Below are 26,116 nucleotides of genomic sequence, written 5' to 3'. Positions count from 1 at the left end.
CCCAGAGAATTTCCTCAGGTATGTGGTGTGTCTCCATCAGAGAAGAAAATTAGCCAGATTAATCTAAACTTATATTTACATTTTCTGTGTTGTTGATGCACATAGCTTTAATATCAGCTACAGTTTATGCTTTATATTTCCATTTGCAGCTTCAGAAGTCACTCCAATTTGATAATAAAATTTTGGTAGTAAAATACTATTTCCAGTAGTGTCTCAATGTTAAGATGGACTAATGTAAGTCTTTTTCTAGTTCTGACTTTGAATAGCTGTTGAAGAATAGCATCATTATGAAATTGTTGCTTTGTAGCTATAGAATAGGAGGTTGATATAACTTGAATAGAAATTACTTTTACTTCAGTGTATGCTGGACAAAGTGTGACTCATTGGTATGATCTGGATTTGCGAAGGAGCTCTTTTCTGAGGATTTTAGATAGGTGATACACAGGAAATGGAAACAGAAGGTAGAGGGTGAACTTCTTTCAATCTTGGAAATGACACAAAAAGGCAGAGGGGAAGGCCATTCAGAAGAAAATGCCTGTCACCAGCTGAGAGAACCAGATGGACATAATCTGTGGTACTGTTTAAAATAGGTTTAGTAAGAGTTTGGGAGCATCTTTGGACTTTATTAGTGTTCTGGGTTCAGCAGTAGCAGTCCTTTTTTCTCCTACTTGGTAGCTGGTGCAGTGCTGTGTTTTTGACTTTCGGCCTGGGAACAGCACTGATAACACCGATGGGTTTAGTTACTGCTCAAATGGTTAGTCTGACCAAAGACTTTGTGAGCCTCATGTTCTGCCAGGGAGGAGGCGAAGCCGTGAGGAAGCAGAGATAGGGCACCTGACCCAAACTGACCAAAGAAGTATTCCATACCACAGACATCATGCACAGGATGTAACTGAGAGTTACCCGGAAGGGCTAGTTCACTGCGGGGTTGAACTAGGTATTGGTCAGTGCTCTGTTGGGCTGGGTATTATTGGTCGGCGGGTGGTATTGTATTCTTTTCCCTTGTTATTTTCCTTATCATTATTATTATTGGTGGTAGCAGCAGTGATTTGTGTTATACCTTAGTTACTGGACTGTTCTTATCTCAACCTGTGGGAGTTACATTCTTTTGATTCTCCTCCCCATCCCTCTGGGAGTGGGGGTGGGGGGAAGGGAGGTGTTGAGGGAGGGAAGAAAAGGGTGGGGGAGGCGTAGACTGTGTGGCTGACTTGCCAACAGGGTTTAAACTACGACAATTAGGCAATTACATACAAAATGCAGGTCTTGCTCCCCTGTCATATACATATGTAATCTTATAGTCTATTGAAAAGTTGTTTAATTCTATAAATAGAAAGCCCATCCTAGGATAAAGAGAGCTTACTAATACAGCTCCATTTGGCACTTCTGTCTGTCCCAGGAATATCCCCAGCTGCCCAGTAGCCATCCAGGCATTCTTAATTTTCATTTATTTCCTCTTCTTGGCATCTGAAGTAAAAGCCTCCTGTTGTTAAATAAGTGCATATTCACTTTGAGAAATGTTTTCTGCTGCTGTTGTGGTTGGAATAGTCTTGATGTGAAGCACATCTAAGTTCTGTCACTGATAGTTTTAAAATATTTTCTCTGCTAACATAATTCATGAGACTAAGAATGTTATCGAACAAGATGCTGTGAGAGAAGGAAGGATACTGAAAATAGGAAACAGGTGAAAAATAAAAAGCAGGGAGCGTGGGAGCCAGATGTCCACTAAGTAATCTCTTGCTTGAAGAGGTTCTGGAGAAACTTGGCTAAGATTGGACTCTGACAACATATTAAAACTCCAAAACTCCTACAAACTTTGCACATGGCTGTACAGCTCTGAAAAATATTACTGTAAATATTGCACAACAGAGAGCTTTCATAATTCTGTTGTCATATTTCTGACTGGATCTGAGATTTGCATGTTGGTATGAGGGAATACATCAATCTTTAAAGACATTTTTGCTTTATGCAGTCCAAAATGTCACTTAAATTTAGATATTCGGATGCTTGCTTGACAAAATAGAGCGATGAAGCTCATTGTCATGCATTTTAGCTATGTCCTCATTTGAGATCAAAGTGGAGGGTTAACTTTTTTCTATGTGTTCCTTTCATTCCTCATTTGCATCAGGCAGATAATGGTTTTACTAGCAGCAGGAATCCCTATTAAAGTAACTGTCATATTTTGTCATCCACACAATTCATTGTTTAGCAATTCATTTGGTGCAAGATGAAGGAAAAAAGACAAACTGGGCACAGAAAGCCAGACCACCTTAGAAGTCGTGAAATTCTGTCTTGGTCAAACAACAACCTTACTGTTGCCTCTTCCAAACCAATTACTTTGACATGCTCCACTGCAGAAGTTACAGTGTCTAACACAGCCAAGGAAAACACTGTTAAGCCAAATTCTGAACTTGATTGCATTCCTTCCATGGACTTAAATAGATGTGCTGTGAACATTTCTTCCGTAACAAAATATTCAATCAGATTATCATAATTAAGTGTATGTAACTTGGACTAGGGGAGGAAAATTCCTAATTTAGACATGCAGAATTTTGCAGTTCATTGTGGCTAGGTGTGTAGCTCACTACAACCTCTGTTTCTGAAAATATGTCTATAGTTATCAAGGAAGGAATAGAGACAAAAGTAGCGCTTTTAAATGGAACTAAAGCACCCTGCAGGATAATTCTGCTGTGCAGCTTGATGATCCATAAGGAGCTGTGCTGTGACTCAAAGATGAATGGATATCTTAAACTAAGAATCAGAACCATGTTCATCTAGATAAAGCCTGGCTAATTACACCAACCAGTGTAATGACGATTTTCACACATAATTTATGCACCTAATCTTTGTTACCCAAGAATATTTATTAGATATGAATGTGTAAGCTGAATTTGAAATTCTACCCTAAGCTTCTAAACCACTGATCATGCTACCAAACTGGTAGAAATCCTTATGATTCACTGTTACTTTCCTTCCAAGTATAATTAACTACCTGAAAGAAATAGGAATGAACAGAGGAATAGGATTTGTCAGAGTACATGTAAACAGTGTGCCTCAAGGCCTTACCTGAAACACTATTAAAACCTACATGCTCTGGAAAAGTAATCCTGCCTTAGCTTGGTGCTGCTTGACCAGTAAATGGTGAACACCAAGTCTAGATGAGATAAAACAGCAGAGAAGCAGGGTGCCCAAAAAGGAATTGACAGAAACATTGCTCCCAAGTTTAACAGGTGAAACTATCACTAACCAGCAATGTCAGTACCACAGGCAAATCTGCAGGCTGTGTTCTGCTGGGTCCTTTTGGTTAGATAGAAAGTGTTCATTCACAGTTCATGGTGCTTGCTTTGCCTTCTGCAACTGTAACAATGGAGACTTTTCACTGGATCCTCTGGAATGTAGTACAAAGAGTTGAAGAATTTATTAAGATGGGACACACCCCACTTAGCATTCCTGATGCAAAGTGAAAGCTCTCTAAACCCCACCTGTTGATCAGCAGGGTGAACAGCTCAGAAGGTGAAAGGCTGTCCACAGGAGCATGTCAGCTGCATAGGAAATACTAATTAGCCTTCTCTTCCTGCCTTAATACATTCTTTCAAGTGCCAGTTACTGGTCATAGTCTTTGCATGTTGAAATCCCATTCCATACACACATGCTGCATAACTCCTTGGGGAATACAAAACCTGTCATCAGACAACAGATCAGCTTGTCCACAGGGGAGTGCTTCTCTGTGTGCCTGAAAGACTGTTGGGTGAATGTTGACAAAGTAGGTAATATACCTGGTATTACCGCTGGCAAGAGTTCCAGATGTCATCTCTGTCACAACAAGAAACAAGTTCTGTGAATGTCAAAAAGTTTCTAGTTTTCCTATTATAGAAGTAGTCCTGTATAGAAGTCATCTTATTTTTCTAACAGTGAATATTTGGAATAAAACCCAAAACAACCCAGTAGTTTATCCAAAGATAATTGAGGCTGCTTAAACTATGCGCTCTGCTGGATGAGATCACAGACTCCTGCCTTTATCTGGAGTGGAAATTCCCCAAGAACAGCTTTTCTAGTAGTAGTTGGGAATTTCTGAATCATTTCAGCCCAAAAGAGAAGACATGATGTGATGAAGGTGAGTGGCATTGTTTGGATCTGCAGACACAGGTCAGTTTAAATGAAGAGTCATTCACCATGGGAAAATTAATGTTAACTGGCTGTGGTTATTACTTTCTTAAAGCTCTTTCTAAATAACCTGCTTCTAAATCAGCTTCTCAAACAGCTGCTCAGATTTATGGGACATTCTTGTCAACCTTAATTCAGTGCACCCTTCTTGGTGTTGCATTTTCTTAATTTAGCAGTATTTTTAGATGTACCTTTCAGGATGTGTCGGCTGATAAACAGTATTGATGTTTAATGAAGACTTTCTCTAAGTTCATAGTTCTCTGTGGTTCATAGGGGAGAGAAGTTAAGTAGGTCACTGAATCCACCCATGTTGCATTAGTAGTGTTAGTAGTCACTGTATTTTTCTCAACAAATGGTACTTTTTCCATGTTACTTTTAAGTCTGAAATAGCCTTTAGCTACAGTCAGTAAGTATGTTTAAACATTTGATTTCTATTATTTCATTTTTTTCTGTAAACAGGAAGCCACTCTAAAGTCACATAAAAATTGATATTGTAGAGTTATGGAAAATTAGTATATGGAAAAAAGACAAAAACGTACTTTGAAAACTTTCCATCTTACTACTGCTATGTGCCCTGAAGCCACTGTGAGATGTGTGGGAAGGTACTCAGCTACATTTATGCACTATAGGATTATAAAGCTGATGGATGTAAAATTCACTTAGAGGGATGCTTTTACCTTTAAAAAACCATATATGTCACTAGCTTGTGCTTTGTCAAATAAAATCGGGGGGGGGGGGGGGGGGTATTGTACTCTGCAAGCTTTAAGTGGGATATTTGTGAAGATTGTTGTACCCACCACTTTACTGGGTTGAAAACCAGCACTTGCATCATCACACTATAAATAAAGTGCAGTCCTTGTCTTCAGCCATATCCACATCCCTCCTCAGTAAAGATAAGTGGTAAACCAAGATGCTTCCTTTTCAAAAATTCAGATTGTGTTGCTTTTAGTTATTATTCTGCTAGTCTTCACAATCTTCAATGTAACAAGTTTTACTCTATGGATTTAAGATTACGTCAGTGGTTCAAATTATTTCCTGTTAAAAAAATGTGGTTCCCGTGGCTTCACAAGGGAAGTGGCATCTCTGTGATCCATTGAAAAGCTAGGAAAACAAAGCTTAAGGTATTGTGTTATAACACCTAAAAAGAACGTCTTCAGTCTATAACTTCCCTTGCTTCCTAAAACATCCAGAAACTTTTGTACCTGTTAAATGTGACAAGATTGTATTTTAACTGCCATGTCTCTAAATTTCCAGGGATCCTGCTGGGATGCCTTGCAGGATGTCGCATTATGCACTGAACATGATACAGCATATTACAGAAAAAATTTGCATTGCACTTTCTCAGGGGAACGTTTCTTCTATTCTTTTTCTATTCACTTGGATCTTGAAAGGAATTCTTCACTCTCTGAAGTCTGAAGCCTGTGCTTTTGTTTATTCTCTCGCAGAGCATGGATAAATGCTACACGTACAAAACAGTTATGGATAAGGAGAGTGTTTGAGTAATTGATGCTATATGATGGATGGTTAATGCTGGGCCATCCAGTTGAAACAGATCAATATTGAGCTGTATAGCTCCTTAAAATTTTAGATGTAAATGTAATGGCACAGTTTAATTCTGATTTGACACCTCTGTCACTGTGTACATGTGCTGTGTTTTGTCTTCTTTCATACAGATGCCTATGTATATTATTCTATTCTAGCATCTGTAGGCGAAGTATGGAGTCGAATACCACATATTTATGGTTTAGAGGCAGGACTGCTATTTGCCGTCAAACTAGCAGTTTGTGTTTTAGTGATCAGAGGAAGAATTACTCCCCTGGTATTCTGATGACCAGAAACAAAAAGAACTCAATAAACAAATGGACATTTAAAGAACAGTTAAATGTAAGCCTGTATCAATATAATAAGTACCCTAATTTAAAAACACACAGGAGCAGAAGAGTCACTTACACATCTGTCAGATCTATGATAGAACCTCAGGACTTACTCAAAGTCAAAGCTATTTTAAGTTGCTTAATATCACAAGCGGCTGCAGGCCACTAACTGCCAAACTGAAAGTCACAGTATTGTCTCAAATGCTCTTTTAGTCAGGGCTTATTGTTTCTGAACCAATCAAGAGCCCTTCAAAGTTATAAAGCATTGCAGTCCTAGTTATATACAGTGGACTGCATTAAGCAGGATGAACTTGAAAGAAAAAACATCTTATCATAGAGGCCAATAGCAAAAGACACAAAGCTCTCAGTTTATTGCTAATGCTTGTAGAGGGAGACAAGACAACCTGTTTTTGTATGAGGAGGTAAAAAGGCTGCACAGAATGTAAAATTAAGGAAACTGATAGCTGTGAAAATGTGAAAAGCTATATTGATAACTGAGATCTGCCTAGTTGAAACACAAAGAAACATCCTACCTTATGAAACTGCCTTGAAATTAATTAGAATTTGAAAAAAAAATAGGGAAGAGGAAGGGGAACCTTTGAAGAAACTCGCCAGTTCCAATCCTGCAAGCACTTACAAGCTGAGTGTTGCTTTGCTGCAGGGAATTGCCCTGTGGAAGTCAACAGAACTGCTCAGGTACACGTGCTGCCAGAGTACTAAGGATCAGTACCTTAACAGTCTCAGTTTTCATTTGCATTAAGGTTATTAAGCTTTGATACCAAAGAACTTACTCACTTGTTCCTTAAAAACTGTTGTAACAAAATAATCAAGGTTTGTTATTATATGACTCACTTCTCTGCTTCCATTTCACTTGTGTAAGATACATAGCATACACTATCTTGGCACAGTATGTGATGCTAACTGAGAATAGACTGAATAGATCTAACAGCTATTTTTAGATGAAGATTATGAGAAGAGAGATTACTATTAGTCACACCATACAAGATTTAGAGAGCTGCATAGTTATATAGCTGTGCCAACACATCCCATTAAAAAGCCACATCCACATTTTTACTCTCATCTGTATAGCTGCTGTACATAGACGAGTTATGCTTCTAACAGGCTAAGCTGCAGAATATTTCTTTTATAACAAAGGGCTGAACATTTTTCATTTAGGTGATGTGGAGTTGGAGCAAGGAATGGAATAGATCTTCCTTCCAAGCAGGAACCAGAGCATTCACACTCACTCCCAAGAAACTCCCCAGATTGCCTAGGGAAATCTCCTAAGCATTGGCTATATACTTCCTGTTATTTCCCAGCTGAAAATCTTTTCCATTTGGCTTATTTTCATCACCTGGGTGTATGTAGCTTAGCAAGAAGGACTAGTTGTCAGTCTTCTTCCTTGAAGAACCTTATATATATGAACAGCAGTCTTATAAAAACATTAAGTAGAAGGAAAATTTCTGGTGTTAATTGAGGTACCATTCCAATGCGGCCTGGCATACCTGAGACTGAGGGTAGCCCTTCTGCTCTTGCAGTACAGCTTTCAGTACAGGGTGTCCTGAATTTTAAGTGTTTTGACTGTTTGCCCCACGGAATCTCTGTGCTGCTGTAGCATCATGGCTCTTAGTACCTAAGAGAGGTAGATTAAAGCTATTTTGGGTGTTCTCACATGTCTTGTAATCTGCTTTCTTAACTACAGATGAAGCATAGCCTGAGAGGCCACTTGAGAGTGTTTCTGCAGCTTGCCAGGTCAGCTCTGTTTTATATAAACGGAAGCCCTTCAAGGTGTCAGTGGCATATTTTGCAGATGCCATGAGTGTTCATTTAAGGCAGGTTTTGTTGTCTCATTAAAAGCAAAAGCAGAAAGGAGAAAAAAAAAAAGCCTGGTAGTAAATTGAAAGCAATGAGACATATTATTGAGGAAAACGGTAGCTGCAAAAAGGGAATTTTCTTTAGGCTTGGTTAGTGGTACAAGCAGACTTTTATTTCCGGTTTCTTGCCATTCTCTGTCTTTACATTTATCAGCTGACACTGAAAGGTGTAAAAATCACCATCAAAGGTAGTCTACACAACAGAACAAGCATCCCACTATCTAGGCTGTTTCTTTCTCTGTTCCTGTTTCATGTCTTCTGCTAATGTGTCACATGAAATCATAGAATCATAGAATATGGTGTATTTTCTGCCTGTGATTTGTCCTAGTGGGTTTTACTCCTTTTCTTTGCTGTTTTATTGAATTGTCTTATATTTTCTAGGAAAATCCAGTGTTTTCCCTTTGAGTAGTATTATAGAAAGTGACACATTTAGATGCTCAGAGGGCTGGAGCACCTGTGCTATGAAGACAGGCTGAGAAAGTTGGGCTTGTTTAGCCTGGAGAAGACTCGGGGGAGACCTTAGGGCAGCTTCCATTACCTAACAGGGGCCTACAAAAAGCTGGAGAGGGAATTTTTGAAAGGGTATGTAGGGATAGGAGAAGGAGAAATGGCTTTGAACTGAAAGAGGGGAGGTTTAGGTTACACATTAGGAAGAAGCACTTTACTGTGAGGGTGGTGAGACACTAAAACAGGTTGTCCAGAGAAGCTGTGGTTGCCCCATCCCTGGCAGCATTCAAGGCCAGGCTGGATGAGGCTTTAAGCAACCTGGTCTAGTGGAAGGTGTCCCTGCCTGTGGTAGGGGGTGTGGAATTAGATGATCTTTAAGGTCCCTTCCAACACAAACCATTCTATGACTGTATGATTTAGGAAACATTAATATAAATTTCCTCAACTTGTTCACAGTGGTAGAGGAACTGATGTCTTCAATCCAGACATAACTACTTGTATTCATATGGGCATTCACCAGTTCAGCATGACTGTACTGTGGTGGGGTTTCAGAGCATGTCTTCCCTCATTTCAGTAGATCGTGCTCCTGTTTGCTAGATGAGGAAGCTAACTGAGCTGGCGTGAGCCTCAGTGCTTAAAAAGCCTATGAAGGCTTGTTGGAAGCATCTGTACGAAAATCCACTTGGAAAATTTAACGGGGAGACTTAAATGCTGTTTTCTCCATAAAGGAAGCATATTTTCTAATAATCCTTATTGCCTGTCCTTTCATTTTCTTGTAAGAGTATATTATAGTCTACTTTTGTAAAAGTGTATTATACTGTATTTTCTTTTAATATTTTCTTCTATTCCAGGGATCCTGAAAAGGAGAAAGTATTCACTCCTAGTGCTTTAGCACATGTCTAGTGCTAGCAAATACTTGATCCTCTGAAAAGTGGAAAATATAACTTGTTGATTTTGGGGTTGGGGTCAGGAAGGGGTCAGGCATAACTCAAGTCCTGATAAAACAAGATACCCTAGCTAATGCTGCATGCTACTGTATTAACACCTCTCGGTTCTATAGGCCTCTCTGTGTATTTTTGTCTGACTTGTAAATGGGGAGTTCCTTGGGGTAGGAAAGCTGTGTCCATCCATCTATTGTACAAGCATTCTTGTTAGTATTTTAACAGCCATCCAAATGATGCCTGATCCCTATTCTGTCCCCCTCTGGAGTGTAGCTGAGTGGGCTTGAATGGGAACACTTGCTGTTCTCAAGGTGGTGCAGCAGCTGCACTTTGTACACTGCCTCCCAGAGCTCCTGCTAAGTAGTAGTTACTCTGAACCCAGTGCAGACTTAATGTTTAGGGCGCAGCTGTCACTGTCGTACTATATATTCACCCAGTATACAGATCTGCTCACAACAAAGCGTAGTAAGAATTCTCTATAGTGCACTGAAAGCAACATGTGGTACTTCCAGACTGCTCACTTGCTTTAGGCTGGGAATATTGGAAGTCAGATGCCTGCCTCATAAGAAATCTGAGGGCTGAAAATTCACGTATCTGAAGCAGCAAGTGTTCCTCTGCTTTTCTGAGAGAAAAATACTTGGCTTTTCAAGGTGAAGTCTGTGCTTGGGTGTGAGGTGCTAAAGAAATACTGTTAAAACTAGATGTCAGTGGTATCCTGGATTGGATTTTGGAAATCAGTTGACAGAAATAACTATACCCTGACTCTCTGGGGAAGATATCACTGTAGCCTTGAATAAAGGTGTTTGCAGCACCTAGTGTCTGAAAGCTAGTGTTGTAATACAAAGCAAGTGAGTTACAAAGGTTTTCTGAAACAGTTCTGTCTAGATCTTGCCCAGAGAAGTTCTAAGAAAAATACATGGGTGGTCAAATTGGAAAATGCATATTTGGTCTAGATAGTACTGTATTTCTTTACTTTTAGTTACTGCTGTTAATAGAAGAGAGGCTGAGATGAGGGCAACCTAGAATTTACTGTATGGACAGATCTGGATTTGCAGTCTGATTCCAAGAGTTAATGATCATTCACCCTTCATTTATAAAAATATTTTTAAAAAGCTTTTTAAATAGAAAATAATCCTGAAAGGTTTCTCAAAGGCACAGTGAGATCTTCTCTGCTTGTGATTATATTTAGTAAATTTTTAATGGATCAGAGATGAGTTTTCAAAGGAAAATACCAACAGATAAACACTTTGCATTCCATTCCTTTCAGCTGGATCTTTAAAAATGGGAACAAGATCGTCTTGAGTGTGCCTTGACACTTCAGATCTGGCTGCCTGTATCTCCATCTGTACACTGGTATTTTGTCCCCAGCAATTACTGACTGTTCTTAATGTCTCCTGGAAATGCACACTGTGGGTTCGCTTGAAAATCTCAGAGAAGCCTGTTAGCTTCTAGCTAAAATAGGTGTAATTTTGTACTTCGATTTGAATATTTTAAACAGATTATATATCCAGGGTCTTTCAGTAACTATACAAGTAGGTTTGCAAATAATCCATATTCTTTATAGGCTTATGGATTCTGTGTACTTCACACCATGCAAGTCAATGAAATTACATAGCATAGAAGCTAATGTTTGTATAATAGGCTAGGAAAACAATGCTTGTAATATGAGTCTCTTGTTTCTACTTATCTCTTTCCATGAGGGTGCATTAGACAGCAGAATAAAACTCCATCATTGAAACTATGAGGAAGCATTTTCCCCACTGTTCAGTTCCTTAACACCAGAAAAATACATCAGGGAATGGCACTGCCATCATCAGTCAACTCTGCTTTGCATTAGAACATTGTATCTGTAGCTGTCCTTCACTTGGAAAGCATGGAGTTCTGATTGGTCTTATCTCTAATTAAAAGGAATAGAAAGCTGTCTCTTCCAGTCAGATCAGTTCTGGGATGTTGTTTACAGTGCCTAATTCCAAAGTAATCTCTATTTTTATGTAGGGTGTCCAAGTATTTGGGGTGCTGTGTTGTAGCATCCCGATACTAGAGCCTGTCTAGTAAAATGACAACTCCAATTGTCAGATTACACTGTCAATTAGACTGCCAACATCAGTACTGAGCACCTTTAGTGAGGTGTTAAGAAAGGGTTTTTTTCTGTTTTTTTTTCTTCTTTGTCAGTGGAAGAGAATAAAGAAACAGTCTAGGGAACTGTTTTGGAAGGACTTTTTTACGTGTTTGGAATTCATATTGGGGAAAGGGAGGTTAAAGCATTTTACTTAACACTTGATGATGAAAAGTGTGTGGATTTGTGTTGGGTTTTGGTTTCCTTAGGAATTTAACTTCCCAGTTTCAGTCTGGCTAAATTCACGGGTGAATTCTGGCTCATCATCAGACACATCTTTCTTTTATGTTCAGTGTGGTGAAGGAACAGACTTTTTGACTGTAGCTTTTGCTCTAGTATTTTAGATTATCCTAGGGTTTTCTTAGAAGTGAGGAATGTAGGGGAGTATTTAAAAATGAGAGCAAAGACCTATAGCTTATGGCCATACCCTTTAAGTACTGAGTTCTGAAAACACAGGACAACTCTAATGTGCTCACTAAAATCTGATGGTATGTGAAAGCTCTTCTGGTTTAGTTGGAGTTCCCTAACGGAGTCAAGTTTCATTAAGTAGCTATACTGTATCAGTCATCCTGATGCAAGCAGAGAGGACTCTGTAAAAGTGAAGTCAGGACACTGTCCATTCAGAGAAGATGCAGTTCACAAGACATCTGGAGATAACAAAATGTGATGCCATAGTGAATGACCAGACCTTTTGAGCTGTTGTCTCAGTAGTTGGGTTTGTAGTTGAAGCGTTGTGGTTTCTTATTTCTAAAAGTGCTGGTCTGCCTTTGGAGTGTCAGTCCAACAGGTTGATGAGGTCATCTCGGGTATGTAAGAATCTGTCTTGGTAATGAAGCTGTAGTTGTATGTGGGTAAGGGTAAGCGGTATGGTTTCCTATCAAGCTTGCTATGAAAGATGCAAAGCATGTCCAAAGCCCCTCACACACATTGATTTTCTGTCTGCTCAATGTAATGAATCAGTTTAGGAAAAATGGGGTTTAGGAGGAAAAACACAATAAAATCCTGCAGTAGTTCATTGGTTTTCTGCTTCTGAGTAATGTGTCTATATAGTAATCCAGTATAAATAGTAATTATTATTTCCTTGAGGAGGAGATAGTATGTGGTAAGGGAACCACTGCATTGGGCTTAACCTCTCAAAATGGTAGTAATAGCAAGTAGATGTTGTCCTGAAATGTGAGTTAACTTTGAGTTTAATTTCTGCAAATTTTGTTGTTCCACCCATACAATAACAGATATAGCTAAATGTTGTGTCTATTACTGTACTTATTGCTGCATCTATTCCTCATTAAAAATCTGGTTGAGTTCTCTGTAAGAGCTTTACATACAGAATGACTTATCCTGATACGACTTTTTTCCTTTTCCCACACAGATCACCCCTGGCAGTAAGGCAGCACAGTCACAGATGAACCAAGGCGACCTTGTGGTAGCCATAGATGGAGTCAACACTGACAGCATGACCCACTTAGAGGCCCAGAACAAGATCAAGTCAGCCAGCCACAACTTGAGCCTCACTCTTCAGAAGTATGTTGATACAAGTTAAAAGTCCTTGCATTAACTAAGGGTTTCCTATTGACTAAGTGATATAAGTGTTTTTTCTCTGTCTGTTAGATATACTTGATGTGTTCAATGCACAGATATGAGATAGAATGCCAAAATCTGCTTTGATTCTTGTCAAAATCAGCATAGATTATTACAGAAATCAGTATGGTTGATATGTTGCGTGTATCTGTGTTGAATTTAGCCTACTGTATTCAGGTGTAATCCTGTATCCATTCAAGCTTCTGTTTAAAATTTGTTAAACCAGAATACATAACAGGTCTCTCAGCTCTTCCTGGTTAATGTTGCTTCCAAGGAAACCTACTCTCAAGTCAGATAACCTTGCACAGAGATTTTCTGTAATAGTTGCATTAATATTTAAAGATCCATGATGTTATAAAAAAAGTAATTGCTATTTTTATTGCATTCTGGAGAAGGTAATTTTTACAGAGGCTAGGCAAAGACTGGTACAGAAAGCAGGTTGTAATGTGGAAGTATAATTTCTGAGAATATACCAGAAAATCTCATACATGGGTGTGCAATAGAGCTAAAACAGTATCAGGAACAGACTAACACCTAAGGGAAAAAGATCTTTACCTGAGGTTTCCAAGAGAGAGCAGGGTACTTTAAAGCAAAATGTATTCCTGAATTTTCCACATGACTTTGTAACTCCCACTTTTGCCTGTAAGTGGGCATTCCAGATAATGTATAAAACAAGTACACAAAGTAGAAAGATGCTAACAAAATTGCAACACATTTGTTAGTTTCTGAGAGAACACTGGGTAGACTTAGATAATTTCTAGAAAAGAGTTTAAATTAAAACTTTTGAGATGTTCCAGATTCTCTCAAAGAAAAACCTGAGATTTTTCTCTAGCTGTTTCAGTGAATGCAAGTGAGGCAGGGAGATGTATGGAGTAACTTCTGCTGCCTCATAGGATGTGCATGTGTGCCTCTAGTGTACTTAGGAAGGTTTTCAGCCAGAGTTAGAGACCAGGAGCCTAATCCTAAATGTACTGAAATGGGCTTTATATTAGACACCAGAAGAAAATGGTCTTTCCAAATTATTGAGGGTAGATGGGTGCCATTTTTATGCATGTAATTGAATTCTTATAGCCCAGTCCAGCTTCTTTTTCTCTGTTCTAACGAATGCTGGTGATATTATGAGTATATGTATGTTATCTTTTTAAAAATATTTACATTGCTCTGGATTATTTTGGATTTGAAAATGAAGGAAAATAATTTCTGATAATTTATTTTAGAACTTCTGTCTGCTTTTCTGTTGAATCCTCGTGTTTTTTCACTGAAAGAAAATGTTTCCTTTTGTGCTTAGGCTTGTTGCATATTTGGGGTTAATTTTCCTGAATATGGGCCCTGAAAAATGGTCCAGTGGCTGTCTCTGTGGCTTGGCATTTAAAACTACAAATAATCATCTCTCCTTCCACACAGAGGATGGATTCTCAAATCTTTGACTAACAAAACCAGATTATCCTAATGCATATCACAGATGTAAGTTGCTTAAAACCATATTTTTGATCAAGTGCTGGCAGGGGCATCTCATGTGAGTAATAGTTTTGCTTTTGTACTTGCTGACATCTAAATTGCAACAAATCTAGTTGCTACATCATTAAAAAAAGAAGGTGATTTACCTCATCCAGGACAACTTATTTATTGTTGAATTATTAAAGTAATTGCTAGTTTTCTTAAAATTATTCAGAATGCTGAAGACTTATTTATTGTGATATACATTACTCTTTGTCCACATATTTCTAGTGGAAGTGTCATTATTTACTGCTTTCTTGCTCATCTATTGTTTTGTTTCTTTTTTTTAAGGCTTGCCTTGTCCCACAGTTCCAAAACAGTAGTATGTGATTCAGATAATCAAGTTATGTCGATAATGGACAGCCAAAGTAAGCTGTAATGGAGCGTTTCACAGACTGAAATATGCTTGCATAGATAATAGATGTAGATGAGTTAAGATCCATTTTGAAAAGAAGAAAAATGGCGTAAAGTGATATGAAATACTATTAAGCACTAATAGGTCAGACAACTTCTTTGTTAGCAAATGAGAACTTTTACGGATGATATTTGTGCTCTAAGTGTATACAATTCATGAAGTCTCCTCTTCGGTATGACAGTTGCTTTTTCATGTGAGCTATTAGATTGCATTGGTGACTCATTCAGCCTTGCTAGAGCTGTATGGGAAAAACTAAGACTAAAAAGTAATTATTTTTAATGGAGTGTTTTTTCTTCGATGATTAGGGGCTATTCAGAAAGTTGTGCTCAGAGGCATTAAGCTGGCTTTCACTTTGCACAAGTCAGTATTTGTACAATCTAAACCCTATCAGCATGTGATCTCGGCCAGCTGACATATGCATGTCAGTTATGCAGGTCCAGCATCCCAATGTCTTGAACAAAAAGCATCTCCACAATATTTGGGAAGTTAGCTTAATCTCAGCTTGAAAAATTGTTTTCCTAAGCACAAATGGATTAATTTGCTTAAGCACCAAAAGCTTGTGGCAGTTTAGTCACCTGCACAAAATTTACAAGGAATTTTTTTCTCAACAAAAATAATTCTATGAAAATTTTATTGGTGAGAGGAAAAATAGTTAACATGAAAAATATGGGAGCAGTCACTAATGATAGCAATTTTCAACCAAGTAAGAACAAACCAGGAGAAAGGCAAAATTGCCTGCACTTGGTTACCAGGAAAATGACTGTGCTAAGAGATCGTTTTAACTGTTTTAGACATGGCTTGCAGCAATAAAACTGGAGTGGAGTGTTCCACTACTATGGAAAAACCAGATCTAGTTTCTGTAAAGATGGTAGAGATGGGTACAGCCCACCCAGACATAAAAGTCTGGAAACACTGGAAATCCTTTCAAATACAAATGCATATATGTGCATTAGGAAATTCACTGTTGTGATGGGAAAACTTTAGCCCTAAATTTTGGTGATCTTGGACATTTACGTGAAATAGTCACATAGCTCTACACAATATGTTCCAAAGTCATGGAATGCCGTACCAGGCAATCTGTGACTTGGTTTCCCTGTTGCAGCACTGGAAGTATAAGTGAACTTGCTTGTTTAGCCTAGGAGGCCATGGAAGGAGCAGTGGAATGTGAAATCTAGACATAAATGCTCTGAGACAGAAAGCTTTTTATTTTTCTAATGGCTCTTGGCTCTCAAGAGCAATGGCCTTTCCTTTTATTGATCCTGGCCATGAAGGTTTCATGGGTATTGTTTATAACCTGACAGTTTGGACAGTATTTGCTGCTACTCACTTTTATTATCACACTCAATTTTCCTGTGGGGTTCTTTTTTTCAGGGTGGGGAACTGGTTAGTTTTTATATGGCTGTCAAGAAAAGCTGTACACGGTGTCAGCACTTGTGCAGGACATCAAATTGCAAGACATCAGACATAGGAGAAGGGAAACATTAAGACTGCCCATTTGTACTTACCTCCCTACACAGTGAGAGTCTGCACTCTCTGTCTATACCAACTTAATTTTTCTTCAAGTACCATCAGTCTGCACTGTTCAAGGTGCACTAACACAGCTCTTCAGTGAGTGCTTAGTGCACAGTGCTGGCCTGAGCTGAAATATCCATGTAAAAATCCATAATGGGTTTGGGAATTGTGGATGTCAAGTTGTTTTTGTTTTTTCTGGCAGCTGCCTTCCCTAAGCTCCCTGTTAAATTTGTTCTTATCACTTCATCCATGCTATGTTTTCATGGGAAACCAGAAAATTAGGATGGAGGTCTCACCAGCTGTGCCAGAGGTTTAATCAGGCGGACAGAACTTGTCTTGTTACTTGCGTGAAATTTTAGGACTGCTTATTTTCAGTGTCTGGCTACCCAGTTCTCCAGAGCCTGAAGTGTGCCTCCCCATGCTGCTTTAGGGAAGTTAAAGGATTGCAGACAGGCAAGTGGCAGGGATTTGAATTATTTGGACCATTCTTGGAGAAAGAAGCATGTGATCCAGAGATGTGGAAAGTATGGATCCTCCAGACCACCTCTGCTTCCTTCAGTGTAGAAGACGGAATAGATCTAGGTCTTCTAAATCTTCTTTGTTGAAGAGAGCAGCAATGAAGGGAGAAGGAAAAGAAATTTCTTTGCAATGTGCCCTGTTACCCAGTAGAACTCCATAAGGTGTGATAGTATTGAGGCAAAAAAGGCTGATACTCTAAACCATTAGGTACTTAAATAGATGCAGCTCTTTCCTTAGAAACCTACATTAATGTAGACGTAACTGATGGGAATTGGTACAAGTTCTGCTAGACCATGCTATGGGAGGCTGTGATCATACTCTAATGACCTGGGTTGTGGTGGAAAAAGACATTGGTGTGCTTTTAGTCTTTTGTGACCTCCTGGAATTTAGTTCTCAATCATTTTTCAGGATCAGTTTCTAATCAGTTACTTGAGCTACACAGCTGCCCCAGGCATTTTTAGTTCTAGGCCAGTCAAAGTTCAACTGGCTGGCTGTCCCACACATACTTGGCCACAAACCTTTTGTCCTGCACTTCACAGGTGAAAAACAAAATGCATGCAAAATCTATTATCGTTCCATACAAATGGGTTTCTTTTTAAAATCCACAGTAAATGCAATGCACTAGAGTGCAATATTATTTGCCAGCCGGTTTCAGTGGAGTATCTGTAACATTCATTTGATCTTAACTCAAGGAATCTGATCAGCCTCCTTGGAAAGGATTCACCAAATGTACTGGCTTGGTTTTGGAAAGTGCTGTAACATGAGCGCGCCTCATTCTGCTGGTACAAACATTCCTGGAACGTTCTAAGGCTCCTGCCTTGGTGTCACCCTGCTGGAGAGGAGCAGGGGTTGTGCAGACTCTCTGTGCTTGGTGTGTGTTGACACAACCTTTCCCTCCCAGAGCATGCCAATGGTGCTACCATTCGCTTCCAGACAGGCAAAATTGACTGTCTTTTGCTGGAAAATTGTGAGCTAAATAATCCTTTTATCTGGTGAAAGGGAAAGTCTCAGAAATAAATCTGTGAGAGACTTCTGGTAAATATTTAATAGCTTTCCTTTTTTGTGCAGCTCCAAAAGATGGCTGATCCTGCAGTATTTATTTCAGGCCTACTATAAATAAGGCATGTGATGACAGCAAACTGTAAGCAAGGGGAATTCAGTGGTTATGGCAAACTGCTTTCTTTTGTCTGAAGCTGTGAATAGTAACCAATTCTTTGCATGTATTAGGTCTGCTGATGGGCATATTTTAAATTGGATTCAGATTTAGGCTGAGTTTATGATCAGAAGAATTAGAAGAAAGTATCTGACCCAGTTTAAGAGTAAATTAAAACTATATAAACAATACTGATGAAAGTGTAATCTGAAATAGCAGTACTAAGACTGCTCTGGAGAAATGTTTCCTAAAAGTATCATAGGACTGTAGTGTTGCAGACAATTGTAGACTAACAGAAAATTAAAATACAGAATTGGAATTTTTTACTTTATTTGATTCTGTTACATTCATCAGACTAATGATGTTTTCATTCAGAGGCTGCTTACAGACTAGAGGTAGGATTTGAGGCCATATAAATATGACTTTTGGTTTCTTAAAAGGAACACTAATGCTAGTGGTAATTTACTAGTGTTCATGTTCAGCATTGTGAATATATCTCCTGAAATCCATTCTTAGAGTGACTAAGTTTTCCCTGGATGTTCCTGTCTTTCAGACTGTAGTCTTCAAGCTATGGAAACTGAATGCCCAGTACCAAATGACTGCTCTTTTGGTGAGGCTGCAGCAACACTTTCACACTCAGGAGTCCCACCTGGGACTCAACAGCTAGTGTAGCAGCATTTAAAAGTTTAGGGAACAAGGACCACATCAAGACTCCAGTAAGGATCTCTGAATTACTAGATGCAGAAGTGAGGTGGTTGTGACCATGCCAGACCATGGATTAAGGATATGAATGCCTGCCTCCTATTGGAACACAGTATTTAGCAAAGTGTTGACAAAGATGTGCCATTTGTGTTTGATAACAATTCACTAGAAATTATGAACTCATCCTATTTTAAAGTACAAATACATCCGTATTTCTGTAGAAATATAGCTTGAAATTTGAGGACACTTCAGAAAAAACTGTATAAAAAGAAAAAATTAGAAAACAAAGCTCTGTTCTTTAACCCATTCCCTTGAGTTCTACATAAATTTTGCTTAAATATGAGTCTCAGTAGGATTTAATGCTTAAATTAAGAAAATACTGGCTAAATATTAGAAAGAAAAATATCAGAAAGTCAAAACTCATGCAATGTTAGATATTCCATGTGCTGTTCACTGGAATAATTATGACCTAGACTGACTCAAGTACTCAGATTTGTGACCATGTGGACAGTCCATGCTGGAGCTCTCCATTCACCCAGTGAGCGCCTTAGTCTGTAGGTAACTGCATGTACCTGTGCTCTGTGTTACAGAACAAGAAAAGCAGAGCAGTTAAGCAGCTGCTTGTGTGCTTTCCTGAATCACAGAGAGATATAACTTTAAAATTTTAAGCAAATCAGTAAAGAAGAGGAGCACTAATTGTGGAGGTGAAATGTGATACTAGTTAGTTTATTTTGCTTAGGCATGTGACTCTTGAACTCTTGAGTCCTCTGCCTCCAGTAACCAAGGTTTCCTGCCTAGACTTCTGATGATGCTGTATGTTCAAAGCATTAAAAATAGCATATCCTACTAGTGGATTAAAGAAGCTACCATGTATTACTGTGAGCTGAGAGGTGGTCCTCTCTCACTCCTTATGAAATAGAGGAGAATCCTACTGCATAGCCAGTTGTCTTTGTATGTGAATATGAGAGGACAGTTAACAGATGTCAGGCTAGGATTTGGAAAGGGCTGTGAGTTACTGTCTTTGAGTAGTAACATTTAATGCTGTTAAAACTAATGAGCAGCTTTTTCCATGGAAAATGAAATAAAATATCAATGTCAGTCACTGCAATAAATATAAATATATTCCTTACACGAGCAGTTTAACTGAGTGGACTGCTATTTACACTCACTGCATAAAGTGTTCTTGTTAGTTCTAGAAAAGAGTCTGGAAACTGTGGATATGTGCCAAGACTTTAAAGGGCAATGAAGTTTTCATGGGAACAAGATTCTACTTAGGGATTGGAACTCTTCTGAGTGCATGTCAGTTTTCTTTTTCCCCCAAATACCAGCTTAGAGGTGAGGTTAAAGAAAATCGTTCTTACTTGTCTGAGAAAGATTATCTCTGTGATGATCTTTTCACATATTACACTGCACTCCACCATGGAAAGGTCAAGCTGAGGAAACATGGGCACATCTCACCAGAGTCAATGGGATGACATAGCTTACTAAGTACACAACAGTTGTACTCTTTCAGACAGTTACTGGTTGTATTCTACAATGAGGAAGTCGATGTTACCCAAAATGTTATAGTAAACAGGAAGATCACAATGTATTAGGGCTGTGACCTTTTCTTATTGTTTAATATTGATTAGCTTAAGCATGGTTATGTCACAATGTAAATTACATGGTTGAAGCTGATTGGAATGGATAATAGAGTATTTTTTAGAAATGGAATGAGGAGCTGTTCAATCAGGTGAAATACTAAAGCTTTACTAGATCAATCTTGTAATGTGTTATTTGTGCATGTGTCGTGGTTTAAACCAAGTCCCCCAACTCCCTGAGAGTTAGGAAGGAGAATCCAAAGAATGTAGCCCCCACGGATTGAGATAAGAACGGTTTAATTGCTAAGGCATAACACAAAACCCCTACTGCCATTTACTACTACAAATAATAATGATACAGCAAACAGCAAGTGAAAAGAATACAACACCCCACCAGCCACCGACCCATAACTCACTCCACCCTGCCTGGCCGAGCACCATGTGCTCCCTCCTCCATTTTCCTCCACAGCTCTACCCCTCCAGCCTTCTCTTTCCCAGTATACCTCCTGGGCATCACGTGCTATGGTATGGAATACCTCATGGGCTAGCCTGGGTCAGGTGTCCTGTCTCTCCTTCCTCCCGGACTCCCCTCCTCCACCTGGCTGGAAAAAACCTTGAACAAAAACACCCTCAAAACATGCTCAAACCATGACAGCATGCGAAGTTCATGGTTTCCTTTGGATCATTTTTACTGGTGCTTCTTGCCCACCAGCCACCATGAAAGCTGCCAGGGCTCATTCTTTTTTCACAAAATCTAAAGTATTGATGGTCCCATTGTTTCTTGCAGCAAGAGCAGTGATACACCAAAGTCTGTTTTGCCTGGCTTTTAGGCATCTTCATGTCTGTTATCTCCCTGGCTGGAGGCTATGGCAGCATGGCAAGGCTGAGCCCTGGGTATAGGCTGGCCATGTAGAGTTTCTGCATTACTGTAATGGCAATTTCAAACAGGACTTGAGTACCTCAAAAGGAAACAGATTATTTTGCTAAGTCCTGCCTAACTTTCTTGACTTTCTTTCCAGTCAAAGCATCTCAGATGCAGGCATTAATGGAAACCTCATTGAAGTGTTTTAGCTTGGCAACAGAAAAAGTTAAGACCTAAATGAGGTGTACTGTAGTTAATTTTCCATGGTCACTAATTTTTCTCCCATATATGTCAATTAGAAATACTCTAAAAGCTATGTGGCACATGATAAGGTGCACATCCGAGGTAAGAGGAGTTACAGGAATACCAGCTGAGTAAATATGCTTCATTAACATCTTTGGGGGACTAAAGAAAGTAATTTGTGGTCAGGATGCTCAAATTATCCTGACTTAAGCTTTTGCTTTTTGAAGATGTTGAGTGGCAAGGGAAAGAATTCATCTGCATAGTGTAGAAATCTAGATTTGGACAACACTTGAACTCCTCTGTATGAGCAAAAGGCAGTTACAAAGCTCTCTGTTATTTTTCTGTGAATCGTTCTATCTTTGAAGTTCAGTTGTGATTCCCTGATTCGACAGCTGTCTCTTTAGGGTGATGCAATGCAGCAGTCCCCAGTGCTGCTCTGAAGTCTGTACCTCCATTGTTAAAAATTGTTATTTATTATGTTTACTGGGCACGGTTGAGTCACATCTCAAGACCAGGGTATACAGGTGCTGAAGATGATGGAGTGGAACACTTCCCTTATGAGGAGAGGCTGAGGGAGCTGGGTCTCTTTAGCTTGGAGAAGAGGAGACTGAGGGGTGACCTCATCAGTGTTTACAGATATGTAAAGGGTGGGTGTCAGGATGATGGAGCTAGGCTTTTTTCAGTGATATCCAGTGGTAGGACAAGGGGCAATGGGTGTAAACTGGAGCATAGGAGGTTCCACATTAACATCAGGAAGAACTTCTTTACTGTGACAGTGACAGAGCACTGGAACAGGTTGCCCAGGGGGGTTGTTGAGTTTCCTACATTGGAGATATTCAAGGCCCTCCAAGACAAGTTCCTGTGTGATGTACTCTAGGTTACCCTGCTCTTGTGGGGGTTTGGACTAGATGATCTTTTGAGGTTCCTTCCAACCCTTGGGATTCTGTGCCTCTTCTCTTCTTTATTGATAATTGCTGATTCTTTGCACTATGCTATTAGATCCTTTTATAACTCAAATGTTCTTTTCTGCTCTTAAGCAGTTGATCTGTTAAGATTATCTTCTTATTTGTATGTTTGCCTTAAAGAGATTTTTTAGCATCTCTCAGTAATTACAAATAATGAATGTAGTCATGAAATTATTACAAATTTCTATGCTGAAGTTAGAGATTTCAAGTGAGACACTGTATCTGAATATATACTATTAAGCTTTGATCCCTCTCTGATAATTTTTATTGTATTTCAGCCTGTCTGTTTTGATTCTGTAACTCCATTCTCTATAGCTAGGCAATCCAAATTCTGCATTTAGCCAATTCATTATTAAAGTGAGAATAGTGCCTTCTGTTTATAATTTCTCAATGTCTGAAGTAGTGCAGTTCTGCCTGTACTGTGCTGAAAGTACCACTTTTATTCCCCTTAATGTTTCTGCTGTTATTTTAAAGCAAGCTTTGGGAGGAACTTCTAATGTTTTTAGCTTATCCGTAATAGCCATAGAAAACATGTAAATGAAAAGTAGAAAGTAAAAAGAACCCATCTCCTCCCTCTAATAGACTTCTGTTTCAGCCTAGTTAAAATGTGTTTCACTTGTGAAACCTATGCTGTTCAAATTGAGTTAGTAAGGGTAACTAGAAAAGATGTGCAAAACTCCTGTAATGAAATCTGAAGTCAAATGTGAATTTGGATTGGGCTAACATTAGAAATTTAGATAGTACCATTGTGATTATAATCTGTGGATGAATAGTCTTAAGCAAAATAGGAAAATAACATATTTAAGCTTAAAACAAAGCAACTCAGCAAATTAGTGGTGTGAGATGACATTTGAATGACAATATAGTGATGTCAATAAGGTTTTGTGAGCTACAGTTGATCGCTGTGTAATTCGGCAGTAAAGCTCATTTTCAAATTCTTATGATCTGTTTATTATTATATAGAAACCAAGTTATAGATTTGATAGAAGTTAATGTATGCTTTCAACAGTGTTGATGCCAGTACATCTCTACATACAAATTCAATCAGGACAGCAGGCACAAGTTCTATAACTTGATGAAACTTGCAGAGGACAAATCCACCTTTCTTTACGGGTTACGTGAGTTGAGTTTTTGGTAGCAATAAAGGGAGGAAAGGTTTGAAGATGGTTTAAAACCAGTGCAAAGACAGAAAGAAGAGGACAACAAGAAAATAACCTGCCTGATAAAAAGGTGTCCATGCTCCATGGAGGTTGTGTAGAGCCTGCGGTGTGTGTTGGGTGAGTGCCAGGCACATCCTCATCTTCCATACTTAGTATCCTTTGGAGAACTGTCACACACAGAGCGGAGTGGCAGGGATACTGGCAGAGAATCCCAGTTTGCCCTTAGAAGCTGCTGGGACAGAGGAATTTTACTGTTGGTCCCAAGACAACTGAAAAGAGATGGAGGCATCAAGAAGTAGTTGCTCCATTCAGGAGGGAACAGGTTGGAGGACAGAATTCAGGGCACTTTGAGAAAAAACAGAATTTGCATAGCAGGAGGAAGAGGAAGAGTTAAGAAGATGCAACAGGCACTGTGCAGATGCCGCAGAAGTAGAAACGGTCAAGGAGAGACCAGGAGAGTAGAATTTTCTTCTCAAAATATATGTTTTTGATACATACTCTTTTTCAAAAATCTCATCTTTATGCAAAATGTCTCCAGTTCCCTTCCTCTCACAAAAATCTCCACGGCTTCTTCCCTTTTCCTTTCCCTTTCTATCCCATAATGTTTGTGGTTGCCCCTGACTCGGTTCCCTTCTAAGGGATGATGGGTACTACATACTTCCAAACAAATTCTTTAATAGATTTTTTTTAATAGCAGTTTCCCTTTAGGTTGATGCTGTTTGTACATAAGAAGTTTTTGTCCGTGTATAGCTGTGGGTATGACCATTAGGTCTGGAAAGCATAATTGCCTGTCTTGCAATCTAACTGCAGCACAATGCAGGGAAATAATTAAGAAATCAGTCATCCAGCTAAGTGTTAACATTTGTGTTCACCATTAATATATAGAGAGCAAAACTGCTGATGGAAATACTTTCCCAGTTTTCTTGCAGGCACAGATGATAACCTGAGAGGGAAAGCAGGTCTCATCCTAGCCCCAGAGTGATCACAGTTACATTTTAAATACCATCAAGTGTTTCTGGGTTTTATTTGTGAACCTCATTGTAATCATGAAGACAGTGCTTGCTGATGTCCCAGGCAGGGCTTAGAGAATTAAACCGTGGTATCACAAGACTGAAGATTTTCTGTGCAAGACTTGCAAACAAGAAGCAGCTTTTGTTTGGCTACTTAATTCGCTGAAGATTTAAGTGACAGATTACTGATTTTATCACTTATTAAATGGACACCTCAAATTGATAACCATGTGTAATATTTGGTCTGTCCCCTCTATGCCTCTTAGCCCCATCACCCCTGCCAAATGGTCAGGGATACTATTGCATTAAAATAGATACATAGCAAAAGCCCAATTCTGCATGCTCTGTTGTTTTGCATCCTGCTATGTGCTTACCTGCTCCACTCCAGAATGACTTGGTTTCAATTAGGTGACAAGTAAAGTACATAAAATGTTTTCTAGGCACTTCTAACCTAATCTAATCTGTTTCATTACCTATCCATGCACCTGACCCCTTTTCATTTTCTAGTGGTTGAAATATTAAGATAACATTATTAAGATGCTCAACAAGGTCTAAATAAGTGCTCAAATGTATTAAAATGAAAGGAAAATCTTACTGTAAGAAAAGAAATGCTTATTTTAGCTGTCCTGAGAATTAGAAAGACACTGACTGATGAAGATACGAAATTTGGAAAAGCCACATGAAGATGGAAAAGAGCCATTATCTCTTAGATCATGTCACCTCTCTGCAAGTATTGTGCTCCCCTGAGGACATGGGTTAAACTGATGGTGCATTACAGAACTTTCTTGCAGCCCTTCCTGGGACAGGCAGCTCCTCTTGATGCAGTTGACTTCAAATGAACCTCTGTTGTGAGTGCAGATACCAGGACTGAAGTGCTCTTCAAGTAAAGATATATTTATATAGGTGGGAACAATTAGAAATTTTGACAGCCATATCTGCAGTGCTGTCAAATTTATCTGCTTTGCAAAACTACATCCATCTTGGTTTGGAACGTCGCTAAGAAAGAGAACCAGTGTTCAGGAAGAGGGAAGGTGTATCTGTGGAAAGGAGACTTAATACCAGAATGATGTATTCATCATTAAAACTGTTCTGAGTTTTCACTTTCAAATGAGGTTTTTGCTTCCATTTTTAACTTTGAAAATATAGGAGAAAACGTCTAACAATTGAGATTCAATTGCAATCACAAAGCCAATCTTGATGGAACATTTCAACATCAAATCTAAAACTGTCACCGTCGTTTGTGAGATTTGGACTTTCATCTTCCTCATAGCCCTGCTAAGCAAATGCATTCCCTGAAGGTTTAGAATAAAATAATTTTGTAATCAATGGATTAAGATGTAAATCTGGACACACACATTTACAACAGCACCATTGTCAGCTGAAAAGCAAACTTGTGTTGCATCTAGCAAAAGCAGGAGGAAAAAACTGACCTGAACTTCCAGATATTTTTCCAAGAGAAGTAATGGCCTTTATGTAAATTATCACTTTATTCTGGAAGTGCATACAC

General features: G+C 38.9%; 1 protein-coding gene across 1 annotated transcript in view; it reads left to right on the top strand.

The window, feature by feature from the left end:
* The window catches only part of LDB3 (LIM domain binding 3), a 114,266-nt gene that overhangs the window by 19,842 nt on the left and 68,308 nt on the right, over positions 1 to 26,116 (top strand). The window contains exon 3 of the mRNA XM_031053386.2: positions 12,783 to 12,934. Coding sequence (XP_030909246.2) covers positions 12,783 to 12,934 — 152 coding nt within the window. The remainder of the gene's footprint in view (positions 1 to 12,782; positions 12,935 to 26,116) is intronic.

This window comes from Melopsittacus undulatus, chromosome 4, assembly GCF_012275295.1.
Source record: "Melopsittacus undulatus isolate bMelUnd1 chromosome 4, bMelUnd1.mat.Z, whole genome shotgun sequence".
NCBI lineage: Eukaryota > Metazoa > Chordata > Aves > Psittaciformes > Psittaculidae > Melopsittacus > Melopsittacus undulatus.
The sequence above is the reverse complement of the archived record's forward strand: the minus strand, read 5'-3'. Positions and strand labels throughout refer to the sequence as shown.